General features: G+C 48.0%; 1 protein-coding gene across 1 annotated transcript in view; it reads left to right on the top strand.

The window, feature by feature from the left end:
* The window catches only part of LOC134016964 (guanine nucleotide exchange factor DBS-like), a 38772-nt gene that overhangs the window by 6310 nt on the left and 14016 nt on the right, over positions 1 to 18446 (top strand). The window contains 3 exon segments of the mRNA XM_062456210.1: positions 9694 to 9777; positions 10989 to 11103; positions 14757 to 14863. Of these exon segments, the coding sequence (XP_062312194.1) occupies positions 9694 to 9777; positions 10989 to 11103; positions 14757 to 14863 (306 nt within the window).

Below are 18446 nucleotides of genomic sequence, written 5' to 3'. Positions count from 1 at the left end.
GGAGCGGTAAGTGTGTGTGTGTGGAAGAGAGAGACAGTTTGAGGTTCCGGACTTTTGGCTGGAGTTCCAAAAGGCAGCGAGCCCAGAGCATCACATGCAGGGTTTCCTGTGGGCTTCCCCTGCTCCCCACTTGTGTGTGTGTGTGTGTGCGTGTGTGTGTGTGTGTGCGCGCGCATGTGTAACCAGAGCCAACAGCTACCAAGGGTCTCATTGAAAGTCCAAAAGGAAGGATCAGACCAGTAGCAGCGTCAGATGGGATATAGATGCTGACTTGGCAGAAGGCTACCGTTTTCTAGCATTTTACCAGCCTTAGCATTAGCAATTTGCTAACTGCAGCATATTAACAGACCCACTGTAGCAAAGAGAGCAGCTGTTGTCCTCAGCTAATTTTAGCTTGCAGCGCTACATCAGCTAGTGTCTGGTGTTGTAATCGTCGTACTGCTGTTGGATTTTCACAAGTGGGGGACCTCCAGAAGCAGGGCTCCAGGCAGGGGGAAAGGGATGCTCAAGCGGCCCAAAACGAGCCTTCACAGGCGGGGTAGCAGTCTGGGACATCTGGCCATGGTACCACTCAGAACCCAGGTGTCGGACAGTGAGTGTGCTGTGGTTTTACTTGTGTGTCTGCGTGTTCACATGTCATCTGTATTTTCAGCATGCGTGGTATTCCGTACCTAACCTTGAGCCTCTGAAACTAGATGGAACTGGATCCAGTGTCTTCAGTCTGGGCCAGGGCTATGTGGAGCAGGGTGGATGTCCCAGCATACTGTATGGCACGCTGGCTATGTGCCTCACTAATGTCTCCTTGAGATGGATTTGGTTGATGTATGGTTGTTACCGTGTGTGTGTGTGTGTGTGTGTGTGTTGTAGTGTGTGCGGTACAGGCAATGCAGCAATTCTGAATGACTTTGCAGTGTCGCTGTCCAGTTCTTGTGACGCTTCACTGGCTCTGCAGCACATAGGACAAACTGCCAGCTTGTTTTATGAGCTCATATCTGCAGACTTTCCATGAGGATGTGGACCATGTTCTCAGATGATATTCTGCTCTCTAAGCTGTGGTTTTGGCTGCTGCAGTCTCCATTGCCCTGCTCTGTTAAAGTCATTAACCAGAAGGAAAAGTCAGAACTACTGCAACCTTGCTGCTGGAAACATTCGTCTTAGGTGTGTGTGTGTGTGTGCCCGTGTGTGTACGTGCATGTTTTTTTGCTAACTCACAATGAGCCTGTTTTTTTTAAGAGGTATCCCTTAGGGTCCATGTATCATTCTGTCTGCCTCTGTCTGACAAGGGTCTGTCACAGGACAGGAGAAAGGCCCCTGTCGGCATCTCTCTCCCAGCGCTCTGGCCTCGTCACTTTATGAAGAAACAGACCCACTGAGAGACACAGTGAGTCCGAGTGTTTACACATACATGACTGCAGTGTTCTTCAGTGATCCAGTCTGTTGTATTGTATCGGTTCAACACTGCCTGTCAGTGTGTACCAGTTCAACACTGCCTGTCAGTGTGTACCATGAACTGGCAATGCATGTCCTTCATTGTAGTGAATGCAAACATCCAAAGCTGTACAGTACGTTGAATGTGGCCACTCTCGATACTGGCTTAGGCTGAAGGAGAGAGTGTGTGAGGGAGAGGTGTGAAAGCTCAGATAGTAGTCTCATTATCTATATGTCCTCTTCTATCTGTTTATCTCAGTTAAACCACCACAAGCCCAGACAGTTGCTCATTTGAATAGAGTGGCATAGTCCTAAGGCCGGTGCAGAATAGAACTGTCTCGTCCAGCTGAAATGGAATCCCTGTTCAAGAACACTCTCTCTCTCTCTCTCTCTCTCTCTCTCTCTCTCTCTCTCTCTCTCTCTCTCTCTCTCTCTCTCTCTCTCTCTCTCTCTCTCTCTCTCTCTCTCTCTCTCTCTCTCTCTCTCTCTCTCTCTCTCTCTCTCTCTCTCTCTCTCTCTCTCTCTCTCTCTCTCTCTCTCTCTCTCTCTCTCTCTCTCTCTCGTGTCAGGGCTGCTTAAGAACACATTCTTTGATTCCTAGAAATAATGGATTCTTTATATAGCTGTCCTATAAGATACAATACTGTGACTGGTAGTTGACCATGGCCAGTGGTGTGTAAAGTGGGCGGGGGGCTGGCCTGAAGAGTGTGTGTGTGTGTGTGTGTGCCAGGGCCAGATCCCTGAGATAAGCCAGACCAGAGCAGTGGGCTGGAGGCTCTGGTCATCCAGGTGAATGAGCTGCTCACTGCCCTGCTGGAAGGATGACAGACCATGAAGCTGTGTGTGTGATGTTGTGTGTGTAAAGATGTGTGTGTCATGCTGTGTGTATTTGGGTGATAAATACGGCTTCTACCCTTTCAATAACCAGACAAATTAAGAAGATATGTTGTACACTTTAAATCAAGCAGAAAAAACTAAACATGTACTCCCTATTAATAAATAAAACCAGTTTCACAGAGTGGGGGATTTCCCTATCCGCATGCGTGCTTCTGTGTGAGTGAGAGTGTGAGAGAGAGCGAGAGAGAGAGTAATAGCAGGATCATATTCACACCGAACAGACTGGAATAAGAACACACATATTGAACAGGGAGGGGTCGTGCAATTGTCCTATTTTTGGGAGGGATGGGAGAAAGGAGGGAGGGAGAAAAGTAAGGAAGGAGGAAGGTAGGCGGAACTGCTCTCGACCTTTTGTGTGGTGGGGGGGGCGGGGGGTAACCTGATGTGGAAGGAGGAAGTACCAGCAGTCACTGGATGACGACCTGCAGGCTACAGACGACCTGCTGACGAGAGAGATAGAGAGCGAGAGAGAGAGAGAGATAGAGAGAGAGAGAGGGTGGGAGGGAAACGGAGAATGAGGGAGTGTTTAGGAGAGAGAAGAGGTAGAGTCAGAATGACGGAGAGAGAGAGAGAGAGAGAGAGAGAGCAGCGGCCACACCTGGAGCGAGCTGCATGGAACCAGACTCGCTGGAGAGGAGAGAGGGAGAGGGGGATGATCGTGAGGGGAGAGGAGGAGGAGGAGGAGGAGACGGCTACTGGCACAACAGCACGGGAGGAGATGAGATGCCTGATTGGGGCTTAGGGTTCGTGATGGAAGACGTAGAGTTAGACTCTGGCTTCTTTGTTGAGGGGGAGGACTTTGAGGTGAGCGCGTGGGGGCAGACGGGTACAGACTGGGGTGGAGAGAGGGCCGAGGGGGAGGAGGCGGTGATGAACAAAGTGGAGGAAGAGTGGGTGACCATGAGGACAAGGGGGGGACAGCCAGACTGTCCGTCCGAAAGCAAGGGACTGCGGATGGAGGAGGAGGAGGGAGAGATGAAGGGAGCGACGGAAGAGGACGGGCCGGAAAAGACGGAGGAGGAATCAGTTCAGATCTCTAACGGAAAGATGGAGGTAGATCTAGAGGTATTGGTGGATGGACAAAGAGAGGAAGGAGGCGGTGCAGGGGTGGATGGCGAGGCGGCTGGAGGCGGAGGCATAGAGGCGGTCATGGAGGTGCTTCTTTTTCCGGTCGTGGAGGATGGAGGCCTGATGAGGATCTCTCTGGAGGAGGTGGAGAGATACTACCACTTCTCTCGATGTTGCCATTGGCTATACAGTGAGTCGCACACCCCTCCATCTGCTTTGGTACGGTCTCTCTTTTGGGGTTTGTCTTCTCCTTCTGACCGTTGTCTCTCGTCTTAATTCAGTTCAATTCGTCAGTGCTTAGTTGGCATAAATGAGTGAGCAGTAATGCTTAAGCCAGACAAGATTGAACTAAAAATAGCCTTAGTGTGTGTATGTGTGTGTGACCCACTAATGTTTGACTCTTTACCTACAAACGTGAGCTGGACTGGTCACTAATCCCTATTTAGCCTTTAGGCACCATAAGTTCCTCTTCACCAGCTGGCATTGTGTGTGTGTGTGTGCGTGTGTGTGTGTATCAAACCAAATGAAGTCTGTTTCTATTGAAGGGAGAGCTGGGAGAGAGGTCTTTGCAGTTGGAGGGCTCGAATAACAGGCCACTTCATTTGCATCAACTATCTGATGGAAGCAATCACATCCTGTACACACCATCTTTTACTCAGACACACACTCTTGTACAAAACCTTGGTTTGCAGACGAAAACGTACTAAACAATCATACAAACACATTTCTACGCACTCTCCTTTCCTCACACATACAACCCAGTATTCAGTATTCAGGGAGTCGGCTGGCTGAGCGGTTAGGGAATCGGGCTAGTAATCAGAAGGTTGCCGGTTAGATTCCTGGCTGTGCAAAATGACGTTGTGTCCTTGGGCAAGGCACTTCACCTTACTTGCCTCGGGAGGAATGTCCCTGTACTTACTGTAAGTCGCTCTGGATAAGAGCGTCTGCTAAATGACTAAATGTCATGTCATGTCATGTATTCACACAGTGCGTCAGCTAGTCTGGGTGAGTAACTGATCCGTGGATGTTAGGGTTTGTTTTCCTCTTTCTCTCTTCCTCTTCCTCTCTTCCTCTCTCTGTCTCTCCGACATCATCGATACTGGTGTGGGCTTAGAGGAGTGAGTGAGACGTTGAAGTTAGCAGTTCCACTATCTGTATCCATGCCTTCTCTATCACTCTCTCTCTCCTGTCGTGGGAACCAGTACCTGATACTGCTGCTCTCTCCACACCCTCTCTGAGGACCACTGCCCTGGGGTCTTAATGGCTGTATTGTCCTGTGAGAAGGGGGAGGGAGGGAGGGAGGGAGAGAGGTAGAGAGGGAGAGCGGGAGGGGAGGGAGGGTGACATTTCTTATGGAAGAGGAAGTGGCAGAAGAAGTTAGGATAAGGAGGAAAGGAGAAAAGAGGCAGATGAAGGCAGGCGTTCAGGATGAGGGTCGGAGGAAGAGGGAGACGGAATGAGGGAGGGGGGGGGACAGGACTAGAAGCACCTTAGTTTGAATGCATGAGACTTTGTCAATCCAGGTGAGGTGTGTGTGTGTGTGTGTGTGGGGGGGGGGGGGGGGGGGGGTATTCATGCATATGATACGTGTGGGAGCCAGGGGAAGGGGGCTGGAGGGGGCTAGTGGTAGGGAGGGAGGGGGGTGGGGCAGTTCTGTGCTTACTGAATACCAGGAGGAGCGTGTGAGTGCCCCTGGGCAGTGTGCAGGTGGGGGGGGAGAAAGAAAGGAGTTCCTCTTTAACCACTTAACCAAGGAGCCAACATGAACCAAGCGGGCCGTGTCAGTCCCAGACATCCTGAAACAGGTGCTCTCCCTGAGCAGGGCTCAAAAGACGGCTAACCCATCAGTGGTCTACAGTTTCCAATTTGGTGTCCACCAATCTGAACATGGACACGCACACAAACGCATGCACAGACACACTCTCACACACACACACACGCTCAACCACACACACACACACTCACCGCATAGGCTCCAATTTCATCTTTGAAGTCTTAGCATGAAAGGAAGCTTTGTCCCAGAGGAAAAGGATCAATCCATCAATAGACCAATCACTCCTAATCAATATCTTCTCTCCATCTTTATTGTGGATAGAGTGTCCTGTATGGACAGGCCACAGGACACAGGGAGAAATACAATCTCTCCTTTCTCCGGAAGGAAATCTGGTTATTGATCCCTTGTCATTAACCCGAATGTCACTTCCACTGAAAGTGTGTGTGACTGTGTTTATAGTATCTTTGTGTGTGTGTGTGTGTGTGTCTTTGTTCTACTGTCTCAACCTGTGTTAGAGTGTATGGTAGTTTCTCTGTAATCTCCAGTTGTCTCTGCTGTAGGTTTGTCAGTGTGTGAGGCAGTTACAGGCAAGCGACCATAGTGTCCATGTGTGATCTTTACTGTTCCACACTAATGCGTCAGTGTGTGTGATCTTTACTGTTCCACACTAATGCGTCAGTGCGTGTGTGATCTTTACTGTTCCACACTAATGCGTCAGTGTGTGTGTGATCTTTACTGTTCCACACTAATGCGTCAGTGCGTGTGTGATCTTTACTGTTCCACACTAATGCGTCAGTGTGTGTGATCTTTACTGTTCCACACTAATGCGTCAGTGTGTGTGATCTTTACTGTTCCACACTAATGCGTCAGTGTGTGTGATCTTTACTGTTCCACACTAATGCGTCAGTGTGTGTGACCTTTACTGTTCCACACTAATGCGTCAGTGTGTGTGATCTTTACTGTTCCACACTAATGCGTCAGTGTGTGTGATCTTTACTGTTCCACACTAATGCGTCAGTGTGTGTGATCTTTACTGTTCCACACTAATGCGTCAGTGTGTGTGATCTTTACTGTTCCACACTAATGCGTCAGTGTGTGTGATCTTTACTGTTCCACACTAATGCGTCAGTGTGTGTGATCTTTACTGTTCCACACTAATGCGTCAGTGTGTGTGATCTTTACTGTTCCACACTAATGCGTCAGTGTGTGTGATCTTTACTGTTCCACACTAATGCGTCAGTGTGTGTGATCTTTACTGTTCCACACTAATGCGTCAGTGTGTGTGATCTTTACTGTTCCACACTAATGCGTCAGTGTGTGTGATCTTTACTGTTCCACACTAATGCGTCAGTGTGTGTGTGATCTTTACTGTTCCACACTAATGTGTCAGTGCGTGTGTGAAGATAGGACTGTGTGTTGTAGATTAGTGTAATCTAGGACTACCTATCTACCTAGAGGTCACCTGCTGTCACTGCAGCTCTGCTCATCTGCCACCTGCCTCTCTCTCTCCACTGGCATATACCAAGCCACCTGCCTCTCTCTCTCCACTGGCATATACCAAGCCACCTGCCTCTCTCTCCACTGGCATATACCAAGCCACCTGCCTGTGATGCCATCAGTCAGGCAAGGGCCATATGTCACGTTCTTTGTGATGTCATAAACGAGGAAAGGGCAAAAGGAATGTCAGAGCCATAGACATATATACATGTCTATTGTCAGAGCCATGTCCTGATGTCATTATGGTGATGTCATTAGCGTGATGGCTTGATTGTGATGTCAGAGGCATGGACGTTCTGCCGTTTTTCTGTGCTACTTCTGTACATTTCTCTTGTCATTGTGACGTCACATTGTTGACCTCAATATTGACATTCCCAAGTGTGATCATGTGTACCATGTTACGTAACCTGTTTTGTAATGTCACACAATACTCCTATTCATTTTTTTGGGGGGGCAATACCTTTCAATGCAGATTGTTGTGTGGATTACAAACTGCCACAACATTTGTATTCTGGATGTGTACACATTCAGAGCCATGTCAAAACAAACTATGTTATAATCCTTGGGTATAGAAACAAAAATAAAGTTCTTCAACATTCAGTGCCCCACTCTACTCCTTTCCTAAAATGTCTTCTCCTGATTGGTTAATATGGTTCTCTGTGTTGATGGGCTAAGCTAACCCTACCACCTGATAGGCTGCTCACAGCCAAACAAACTGACCCACTCTGGGGTTGCATAGTCCTTCCTTCCTGTGTGTGTGTTTGCTTTTTACTCTTTCTGTTTGTACAGGTGTTTTGTGCATGCATGCATCTGTGAGTGAGTGTGTGTGTTTTTAACTAGTCATGTGGGGTCCTGAAGTAAAGGATATGATAAAGAGAGACAGAGAGAGAGAGAGACACAGACAGAGAGAGATGGAATGACAGATGCAAGCAGGTGAGTGGAACAGACACCTTTTTAAGATTACCAATTTCCCAAGAACCCGTGTAATGGGTTTCATCTGTGCAAAGTAAAAACAGCCTTTAAAGTACTTTTCGATACTTAAGTGTACTTTGTAGTTTACACGTGGTACAGTTTGCGTTGCCTGTGAAGTCAAGTACCCCGTTACAGGGAGCATTTAGAACCAGGCTGTGACAGGGAGCTTGGTAGGAGGCTACCCAGGAAAGGTGAGCCCTGGCTGGGAGGGCTTTCAGCCACATGCCCCTGCTCTGCCCAGAGGTCACCACACTGGGGCTGGAGTTTCAACACAGGTACTGTCCTGCATCTGAACTGGACAGGCTTAATCAGGGTTTCGAGCGTGTTTGCGTGTGTGTTTGTGCGTGTGTGTGTGTGTGTTTGCATATCTGCATACGCACACTTTCCAGTATCTGTTTGTTTTTTGTGTGTGTGCGTGCGTATCATCCTGTGTCGTCAGTGCCACGGATGTGTGTTGACTGTAGGTTATGAGTCTCTTGTGTTCACCAGAGCAGCTGTGTTGGTGCTGTGTGCAGCATGGCAGCGTTCCAGTGTTTACTCAAGTGTTGAGTGACATGGAGCTAAACATCAATAAGCACTGAGGTCTCGGCAATAATCTGTTGATTTGATTGCTCTCAAGTATTTAAGCCTCCCTGCCTTTGGAACTTGAGTGAACCCCTGAAGACACTCTGGGTTTGGATCCCCCCAGCTCAGTCTGAGCCCGCCTGCGTTGATCTGTCTCTGTTTTAGACAAAGCAAAAGACAGGGAGTGGATGTCCGTTCTCCAGTTCATCCAGCGTCTCAGACGATCATCTGTCACGAGCTGCTCATTAACTATCTAGCACGGCGGAGGGGGGCCAGCCGCTGGGGCACCGTCTGACAGAGCAGATCCTCTGTCCTCACCTCTCGCACCCTGCCTGGGCACCCTGCCAGAGCACTCTCCCATCCGTTATACACACTGGAGGAGATGAGCTTCCCTTCACGACCACTTCTCTGTGGGTCCCAGGGCACCCATTAGATGTGTGTAGGAGCGTGCCAAGTTTTTGTGTGTTTGGTAAGTAATAGTGATGAACGACACTCTGTGGAGGAGACTTATTGATCTGTTTTGCTCTGCGTTGTCAAGCTCTCTGTTTCAGCTCTGGTAAGACTAGGGGTTCATTTGATATGTCTCCAGCACCTCTGCTTTAGTGGCCAGGGGCAGGATGGTACGTACAGGAGACAGCATGGTTGGACTGTTGGTCTGACTGCTGAATGTGATATCAGCTCATGGATGTTGACACTTTGATGTTTAACATCAATGATTTACTAGTATACTGCTGCAGTCCCAGACTGTGGAATAGAGAGAGAGAGAGAGAGAGTGTGAGTGTGTGTGCCATTTTGACTGGCTTCAGAAAAGGTTAATCCACCACAAAATCCACCTCACACTATTGCAGCTTTGTGTTTAGTTTCCACCAACACACACTGGTTGGTGTCTTGGGTTTCCCCTCTCTAAAGACCAAACATGAATGGAAGAATGATTATACCTAGATCTTCTGTTTGACCTAATTCCAGTTGACCTAAAGTTTAGTCCAGTCAACCTGATCCATGATCCAATTTACCACTATTCACCCCCAAAAGGCCTCTTAGAAGCCTGGGCCCACGGTTCTCTTCTCCCCCCATCCTCACCCTCCTTACCTGGGTTTAACCACTATCCACTGCCTCCCGCTGGGGGTCTACCCCCAAATCTGATTATTGTAAGCCCTCTATGGGGTACGGTGTTGGGGGTTGGAGGGTTGGGGCAGGTGGCTCCTGATGGGGGGGGGGGGGGGGTGTTAAGTAGCTGGCCATGCTGGTGGATGCTGAGGAATCTTTCTTTACTTGGGAAAACAAGCAGGGAAGCTTGGTTTGAAAAACGTTTGCATGATCATTTAAAGAACATTATCAGATTGTCACAGGGCAGTCTGTAGTTGCCCTAGAGTTTATGATTGATGTTCGTGTACTTCCAGTCCAGGCTGTCTGTTGGGAAGTGTTTATGATGATGATGATGTTGTTGTTGTTGTTGTTGTGGTCAGCCTAACGTTGTTTGTTTCCTCCTCTAGATGAGATCATGCAGCAGGAGAGCAGTCCTCTGTGTGCCGCTGACATCACTCCTGACCTCAGGAAGCAGTTTGCCTTCCTCTCAGGTTAGACTTCCTGTCTGTCTGTCTGAACACTGTCTGTCTGAACACTGTCTGTCTGAACACTGTCTGTCTCTCTGAACACTGTCTGTCTGAACACTGTCTGTCTCTCTGAACACTGTCTGTCTGAACACTGTCTGTCTCTCTGAACACTGTCTGTCTGAACACTGTCTGTCTGAACACTGTCTGTCTGAACACTGTCTGTCTGTCTGTGTCTCAGTTATGTGCAGCGTGACGTCTGTCTCATACCATGCTAAACAGCCAGTGAACCAGAAGAATTTGCTATTCAAATATTTCCATTATCTACCTCTACCTGACTTCCTCCTGATCATTTGTTTATGACGGGGTTAGTCAGGGCCAAACACACTGACCTCCTTTCTGTTAGATAGTGTGTGTGTGTGCGTGTGTGTGGGAGGGGTACAGTACCAATCAACCCTTCTTTTCAGTTCAATAACAACCATAAGACTTGTGATGTGAGTCAGCGAAGTGGACACACACTGTTCTGCAGTAGGTGGTGTGTCGCCTTGTCAAGCACCCACTGCATTCACCTCATCATGTAAAGAGCCCCTGACACACACACACACACACACACACATCCACACACACAAACACACACTGCCCCCTCTCTCTTGGTCTCTGTTTGTGCATGCTAGGTGACCTTGGTCTGTGAGAGATACTGGATGTATTCTGCCTCTTGGCGTCCATTTTGCAGCCTCTCGCCTCATGAGATGAATAAAACACACACAACCAAACGATGACTGCACAGTTCCTGTTGCTATAGCGACAATGAGAAAGGGAAAAGCAGACAGATTGATATTCTGATCACATGGGCTGACAGAGCAGCTGCTACCCCCAGAGAGAGAGAAAGCGAGATAGTGAGAGAGAGGGAGCGGGAGAGAAACACCATTGAATGGGTATAGGTCAGTGGTTAGAGCATTTGACTGAAGATCAATACCTACCATAGGTTCAAATCCCCCCTATGTACATTGCTTAGGATAAAATAGAACAGTTCATATATATTTGTGAGACCACTGCAGGAAGTGCAGTATTTCCTGCTGTTTCTCCCAGACTGTCTCTCTGGCGCCCCCATGTAGCGTGTAGCTGGATCAAAACATCACACAGTCCTAACCGCATAGCTCTGCATCCTGAGAACATGGAGATGGAGTGAAGTACCAGCCCTTTAAATGGCTGCCTTCTGTCTGAACTCTATTTCCCAGGGGGCCGAGGACAGAACGGCAGCCCCATCATCGTGTTCCCAGAGTTCCCTGCTTTCGGCGAGATCCAGGAGAGAGAGTTCCACAACGTGCTCACCTACCTGACCAGCGTCCCCAGGTGAGATCCACCCCAGACACACACACATACACCCCCCCCCCCCCCACACACACACACTCCTCTCCTTCTCTGGCCTCCTGTGTTCTTCATTTCATCCCCCTCGCGCCCCCCCCCCCCCCCCCCCCCCCCCGTGTCTCCAAGCAGTGTGCATGTATTATTCACAGCTTACTATAAACTGTGAGGACCGCAGTCTGTTCTATTTAAAGCCAGAGAGAGAGAGGGAAGCGGGGATAGAGGTTCCTCTGAGAAGCAAAAATCCATATTGTATCTCGCTTCTCTGACGAATATGGAATATATTACAAATGATACGTAGAAAGTGTTTGCAGATGTATTCCCATTCACGGTGTTCACCCTCTGAAACCTACTCATTGAGGAGCACGTTTTTCATGGAAGCGTTCAGGTTTCCAGCTCTGTCACAGTCGTTAACTAGTCTGTATGTTTACTCAGTTCCTCTGTGCAGGGTCCACATCTCACCTGTAGGGGGCAATAGACCCCTACTTCATTCTGTCTAACAATCCTTAGTTGAAGGGATAATGGCTTTTCTGCCTGATTTCATCTAATGTCATATTTTCACTTGTGTGTGTTTGTATCCTTTGTGTGTGTGATGACTAATGACTAAATGAATGTATGTAATGTGTGTGTTCTAAACGTGTGTGTGTGTGGTGTTCCATGGAGAGGCTGTAGACGGAAGGGGGGGCAGGGTTTGTCGTAATGCTGCTCTGCTAATTAGCTGGCCGAGGCTGTAACAAGGCCTTTATCAGGCCGCTGCACAGTGCCTTTGTGTGGGAGAGAAGAGGGGGGGGGGGGGAGGTGGGGAGGTGGGGGGGGGGGAGGGTAAACCAGGAGAGGACAACCCCCCCCAAATCCTCTCCTCAGACTCCCCCCTTTTCTCTCTCCTTGATCTTGTCAGCTTCCCGTCTGACAGTTTTTAGTTTTGATGTCTCGTCTTGCAGTCTTTCTCACCACTGTCCTCCTTCTTTCATTCCTTTTTTCATTCCTCCCCTCCATCCCTCCTCTCTCCATCCCTCCTTCTGGTTGCGTCTGTCTGGAGAACTCTTAGTACTTCTAAAATAGAAACGGGAAAGTCTTGGCTGTTTAGGTTTGAATAATGCATGCAGACAGCTGAGATGTGTGTGTGTGTGTGTGTGCGTGTGTGCGCGCGCGTTAATGCATGCCTGCATCTGTGTGCCTCTACTCTGCATTTACATAAATGGCAATGGATAAATGACTATTAACTTACCCTTACCTTTAGGACGTGAAAATGTCCTCTTAGCTTGGGTTCAACATGGTGTGTGTGTTGCTCACCTTATGGAGGGTGAAACAGACAGGCCCTGAGGGGGAATCTTCTCTCAAAACCTCTACAGATGGCCAGGTGCTACCACAAGGACACACACACACACACTCCACCTGAAAGAGCATGTGAGGATGTGTGTGTCAGTGTCTGTGTGTACGTGCACCAACGTGATCTTGAATAATAAAGAATTAAATGGTTTTCCCAGATCCAAAATTCAAAATATCACAAACTTCTACGCATATTGGACATTTTCTTTTATCACCACAACTGAGTTTTGAAAGTATTAAATTTGTATTCTGTCCTCAGTGATTTAAAGCTTTAAAAGGGGGACTGTGGGGTTGTTGAATTTTCCAGTTCCAAATTCCTTTGAAGGTATTCCCAAAGTGTAATCAATTTCCCCTCTCCCATTCTTCTAACGTGGCGTGGAATCTGTCTGTCTCCTAATCCTGTTTCCCCTCTGCTGGGAGAGGCCTGCCCAGCCTCTGGAACACAACACACACTCACTAAATGAATTAGCCATATCCTTGGGTGGACGGTGGGTGTGTGTGTGTTTGTTCTGGTTCTCTGCCTCCCTTAATTTATGCATAAATGTGTTGGTTTAAATCAGACTGAGTTGTTGGGGCATCACTAGAAGATATGACCTGAGTCTTGAGAGCTCTCCATTTGTTGTTGATTTAAATTTCATTTAGCCTCTACCTCCAGGCTCTTATTATAGCGGTCGTCATAGCAGCAGTATGAGTGAACTCCTCTAAGACAGAGCCTTGGAGCCTTTCCTCATCCCAGGGCTCAACATAGTAGAAAAAACAATTATTTAGATTCCCCTCTGGTATCTTACTTGCTCACTAATCAAGCATCACCTCCATGAATATGTAGATTGATTCAATTTCACACTGTTGTTCCTAAGAAGGCGAGACTGACTGTATCCATTCACCTGAGCCAATCACGTAATGTACGCAGATTTGAAACATTTGCTTAACTAATTCTAGTGATTCGCTTGATTTGATTTTCCTTCGACAGTCATTTTAAATGTCTCTTTATTACGCTATGATATTAAACAGTGTAATTAGAAACATTGTGCATAGTCTTTGTGACATTGTGTGCTGTATTATTTTCATTCATACAGACTCTAAACCAGGGCTGTGTGTATCAGTGAAAAACACTATGAGGAAACAGCAGTAGCCAATCATCTTCCGGGCATGCAGTCTTTGTGTTTGATACTGCAAATTGTGTGTGTGTGTGTGTGTGTGTGTGTGAGTCCTGATCTGGTTCCCTCCTTTCAGCAGCTCTCAGAAGGGCCATCAGTATTAGAACCCATCTCTCCTTCTCTCTCCTCTTTTCATACCCATGTCCTCTCTCTCTCTCACTCTCTCTCTCTCTCGCTCGCTCTCTCTCTCGCTCTCTCTCGCTCTCTCTTTCTCTCTCTCTCTGCAGCTGAGGCAGTGTGGCAGTAGGTCTGAATGCTTGTACGGGTACACAAGACTAAATGAGGGAGAGGGAAAAGGAGAGAGAGAAACAGACATGATATGGTAACATGGGAGGATGACAGATGGATGGGTATAGTAGATGGCTGACAAAGATTGGGTGATGAAGCACCTCTACTACACAATGCTGTAGAGAGAGAAGGAATAAGAAACAGTGACATTGTGTCCTGTATTATTTGGATGAGAAAAGAGACAGGATGAGACAGCTTATTAAAGGAATACAGAGACGGACATATAAAACTTGCAGGATAGAGGAAAGGATGGATGGAGAGAGAGAGAGCAGTGGACTGTGCCATCCATCCACATTCCCCACACCTCCTAGCCTGCTGACTGGCCACCAGAGCCGTCCGTCACGTCCCAGCTGCGCTCTGATAGGCCGGTGGTACAGCAGCCCCCGGTGTGCGATTGGTGGAGGGGTGAGCGTGGTGCTGAGACTGAGAGCGGATGCTGTGGGGATCCATTCTGTTTGCTCCCCTCCTGCAGAGCACAGGGATTGTTTCTGCTCTGGGACACCACCTCCCCTCCTCTCCTCCTCTTATAGAGGCTGCATGTGACTGTGCTTGGGTCAGGGTTTGTTTGGAGTAGCACAGCTGTTTGGATTAACTAGCGAAGGGAGACACTACAACGTTCGTCTGCTATTGTGGAGAGTGTATATATGTGTAAGTGTGTATATATATGTGTAAGTGTATAAGTGTGTGTCTGTGTGTTGAGCCTGCTGGTCATCCATACATGGGACATTTGTATTGCTTGTTCATGTGTCCATCATCTGTCCTGCCTCCCACCTCTCACCTGGTTTGTCTCTGAGTGCCAGGGAAGATGCGTTGTGGTTGTGTTGGGGTCATGTTGAGGTTGATGTGAACTGTGGTTGTGTGTTCCAGTCTGGCGGCGACAGGGGTCGGCTTCATTTTGGTCATCGACCGGCGGCAGGACCGATGGGCGGCCGTCAAGGCAACCCTGCTACGCATCGCAGTGAGTTCATCTCTGTGTGTGTGTGTGTGTCAGGGGTCTGAGTGTGTGTGTGTCAGGGGCCTGGGTCTGAGTGTATGTGTGTGCCCATGTGCTTGCGACAATACACGTTTGTTTTCATCTTGTCTGGGGTGGAGTGGAGAGGGGCCCTATTCTGTCACTCTCTCCCCAGGGAACAGAGAGGGTTTGGCAGGTTCCAGCCCTCTGAACAGCCCTTCTCTCCACAGAGCTCCACATCTGTGGCACAGAGCAGGATAAATATCATTCGAGCCTCGGGGAGAATGATATGAAACCACCTTCCACCCATACCCCCCCCCCCCAGCCTCTCTTCTACCATTTCACCCCAGCACTCCCCACTTCAAACCCTCATCACCCCCACCCATCACTCCCCACCTCTCCTCCCCCATCCACCCACCACCGTCAGAACCAGCCATGTGTTTCTATTGCCTGGAGGGTCAAATAAATTGTCATCAGAGAGAGGGAGAGGGAGGGGGTGAGGAGCATGTTGCTGCAGTTTGAAACCTGTGTCCTTATACAGCACCTGCTGATTGAATGTGATGAGATGAACTATTTGATCGTAGCAATAAGAAAACATATAATACTAGATCAAATACAGTAGAATCACCAGTCCATGACACAGTTGCTATCTGATCACAGATGCACTCCCTGGAAGCAAAGGTGTGTGTATCCTGTGTTGTTGTATAAAGAGATGTGTGTGTGTCATGAATGTGACTACTGTTCAGTGTTGTCGTGTGCATCATGTGTGTATGACCATGCCCGTACAGTCATAGACGACTCCATGAATGTGCAGTATGGGTTTGTGTGTCTTATTAACCTAGTTCAGAAGTGGAACAGCATGAGTCATGTTCTCTTATTCCAGATCAGCTGCTGTTGCCTACACACTCTCCAACACCACGGAGAGAGGGAGAGAGGGAGGGCGAGGGGAGTTCTTGTGTAGACGTCGAGCACAGAGGCTTTTTATACCTCCCTCTTTCACTCTCTTCCTTTCTTTTCCTCTCTCAATCTCTCCCTGTCCATCTTTCCCTCTCCCTCTCTTTCAGTCTCTCTCATTGTCTCATTGTATTTGTCAGTCTCCCCCCCCCATCTCATAGTCTCTCCATATCTTTCTCTCTCTTTCCCTCCTCTTTTTTCTCTATCACTTGCTCCATGTCTCCATCTTCCTCTCCCTGTTCTTCTGATCTGGTTTCCCAGCTGGTAAACAGCCTGTGTGTGTGTGTGTGTGTGTGTGTGTTTCTGCTGGCATGTCTGTGTCCGTGTGTGTGGATGTTTGTGTGGATGTTTGTGTGTGTATAAGTGTGCCTGACTCTGTTTTTGATTGTTGTTCTACTGAAGCTGAGGCAATGATTAGTACCAGCTTGAATCACTCTCTGCTGAATGAACCAGGTGGGAATGCATCAGTCTATTTCCAATGTTCCCTGCCATCAACATAAACACCTCACCTCATCTTCACAACCCAGACACCAGACACCTACAGACATCTAGCAGGGCTTCGCTGGATAGCCTGGACACCTTCAGCACCAGGTCACAGAGGACAGCTCCCCCACTAGGACACATCCCCAGATTGTAGGATTTACCCCTTCATGAAGGAGAAAGATGGGCTGGTGTAGAAAAAGATGAATATCACCACCCCCCGTCCTCTGGGAACTCCCACCCCCACCTGTCCTCGCCCATTCAAATTGAATCAAGCTTTATTAATCCCAGGGGGCAGACATTCCAGGCTGACAGACTGGTAATGGGGAGCAGTCATGGGCAGTGTGGCTGAGCTGGAGCTAGCCAGGCGGCTAAATGAACAGAGATGAGAGCTGGCAGGTGGGGAGTTGTTTACTGTCTCTCCCTAATGAGCAGTCATCCAGGCTGAGGGCACCACATCAACACTGTTGTAAAGCGTGTGTGTGTGTGTGTGGTACATGTTTACATAATAACTTCTGTTGGTTTGTTTATTTTATATCAAATGGGATTGAGAAAGCTTTTTGGTTATTTTATTTATTTTTTCTTTGTCCTTGACTTGACTAGTCTGTGTCCAGGAAACCGATCGTGTGTGTGTGTGTGTGTCCCTGGAGAAACACACACCCACAGTCTCCTCTCCAGTGTGTTTGTTCTGGGACCACAGTCCATGAAAAGAACAAGCAGACCATGACCACAATTACTGAACCACCCCGTGTCCACCAGTCTCAACGCTGCGGTCGACCGGCTACAGGACACACACACACACACACTCACACACATATACACACATATACACACACACACTGACACATATATACACGCCACACAGAGACAGCAGGCCTGTCCGGTGTGAGTCAAGAGAAGCTGATTTGAGAGTCAGATCAGTTCTTGTTTTGTCTGTTTCAAGGAACAAACAAACAATCCTGTAGATGACTGAAAATAGAATCTGTTGAATCTCTCTCTCTCTCTCTCTCTCTCTCTCTCTCTCTCTCTCTCTCTCTCTCTCTCTCTCTCTCTCTCTCTCTCTCTCTCTCTCTCTCTCTCTCTCTCTCTCTCTCTCTCTCTCTCTCTCTCTCTCTCTCTCTCTCCTCTCTCTCTCTCTCTCTCTCTCTCTCATTGAAGTTTCTTGATTCATTAATTTTGTGGCCCTCCACCAGGGAGCAGGGAGGCGGAGTCAGCCGCTGTTTAGGTCATTAGCTAATTACAGCTGCGTTAGCAGACCCATCACTGGAGAGACCAGACAGCTGGCTCTCCCCCCGAAAACCATCCATTCACCCCTGGAACCTCACTGCAAAACAGTCCAGATTAATGGCATGCTGGGGGTAGAACTGTGGGATGTGCATTTGTACGGCCGGAGGGGGAGAATATTCAGTGAGCTACAGTACTGGATGGATCCGTTTTCTTTATAGGAGTGTTTTCTATACCTACCTGTGTCTGTGTGTGTGTGTCTGCCTTGGACTGTGTGGAGTAAACAGGTCAATAAGAGATCGTTGACACATACAGTTAGGTCCATAAATATTTGGACATTGACACAATTTTCATCATTTTGGCTCTGTATACCACCACAATGGATTTGAAATGAAACAATCAAGATATGCTTTAAGTGCAGACTTTCAGCTTTAATTTCAGGGTATTTACATCCAAATCAGGTGAACGGTGTAGGAATTACAAACACATTTGATATGTGGCCCCCCCCTTTTTAAGGGACCAAAAGTAATTTGACAATTGGCTGCTCAGCTGTTCCATGGCCAGGTGTATGTTATTCCTTCATGGGAGTTCATTATTTCATTGACAAGGAGCAGATAAAAGGTCTAGAGTTCATTTCAAGTATGGTATTTGTGTTTGGAATCTGTTGCTGTCAACTCTCAATATGAAGTCCAAAGAGCTGTCACCATCAGTGAAGCAAGCCATCGTTAGGCTGAAAAATAAAATAAAAAACTATCAGAGAGATAGCAAAAACATTAGGTGTGGCCAAATCAACTGTTTGGTACATTCTTAAAAAGAAAGAACGCACTGGTGAGCTCAGCAACACCAAAAGACCCGGAAGACCACGGAAAACAACTGTGGTGGATGACAGAAGAATTCTTTCCCTGGTGAAGAAAAACCCCTTCACAACAGTTGGCCAGATCAAGAAC

The sequence above is a fragment of the Osmerus eperlanus genome, chromosome 3 (genome assembly GCF_963692335.1).
Source record: "Osmerus eperlanus chromosome 3, fOsmEpe2.1, whole genome shotgun sequence".
Taxonomy (NCBI): domain Eukaryota; kingdom Metazoa; phylum Chordata; class Actinopteri; order Osmeriformes; family Osmeridae; genus Osmerus; species Osmerus eperlanus.
Note: the sequence above shows the minus strand (reverse complement) of the source record. Positions and strands in the feature narration are given on the sequence as shown.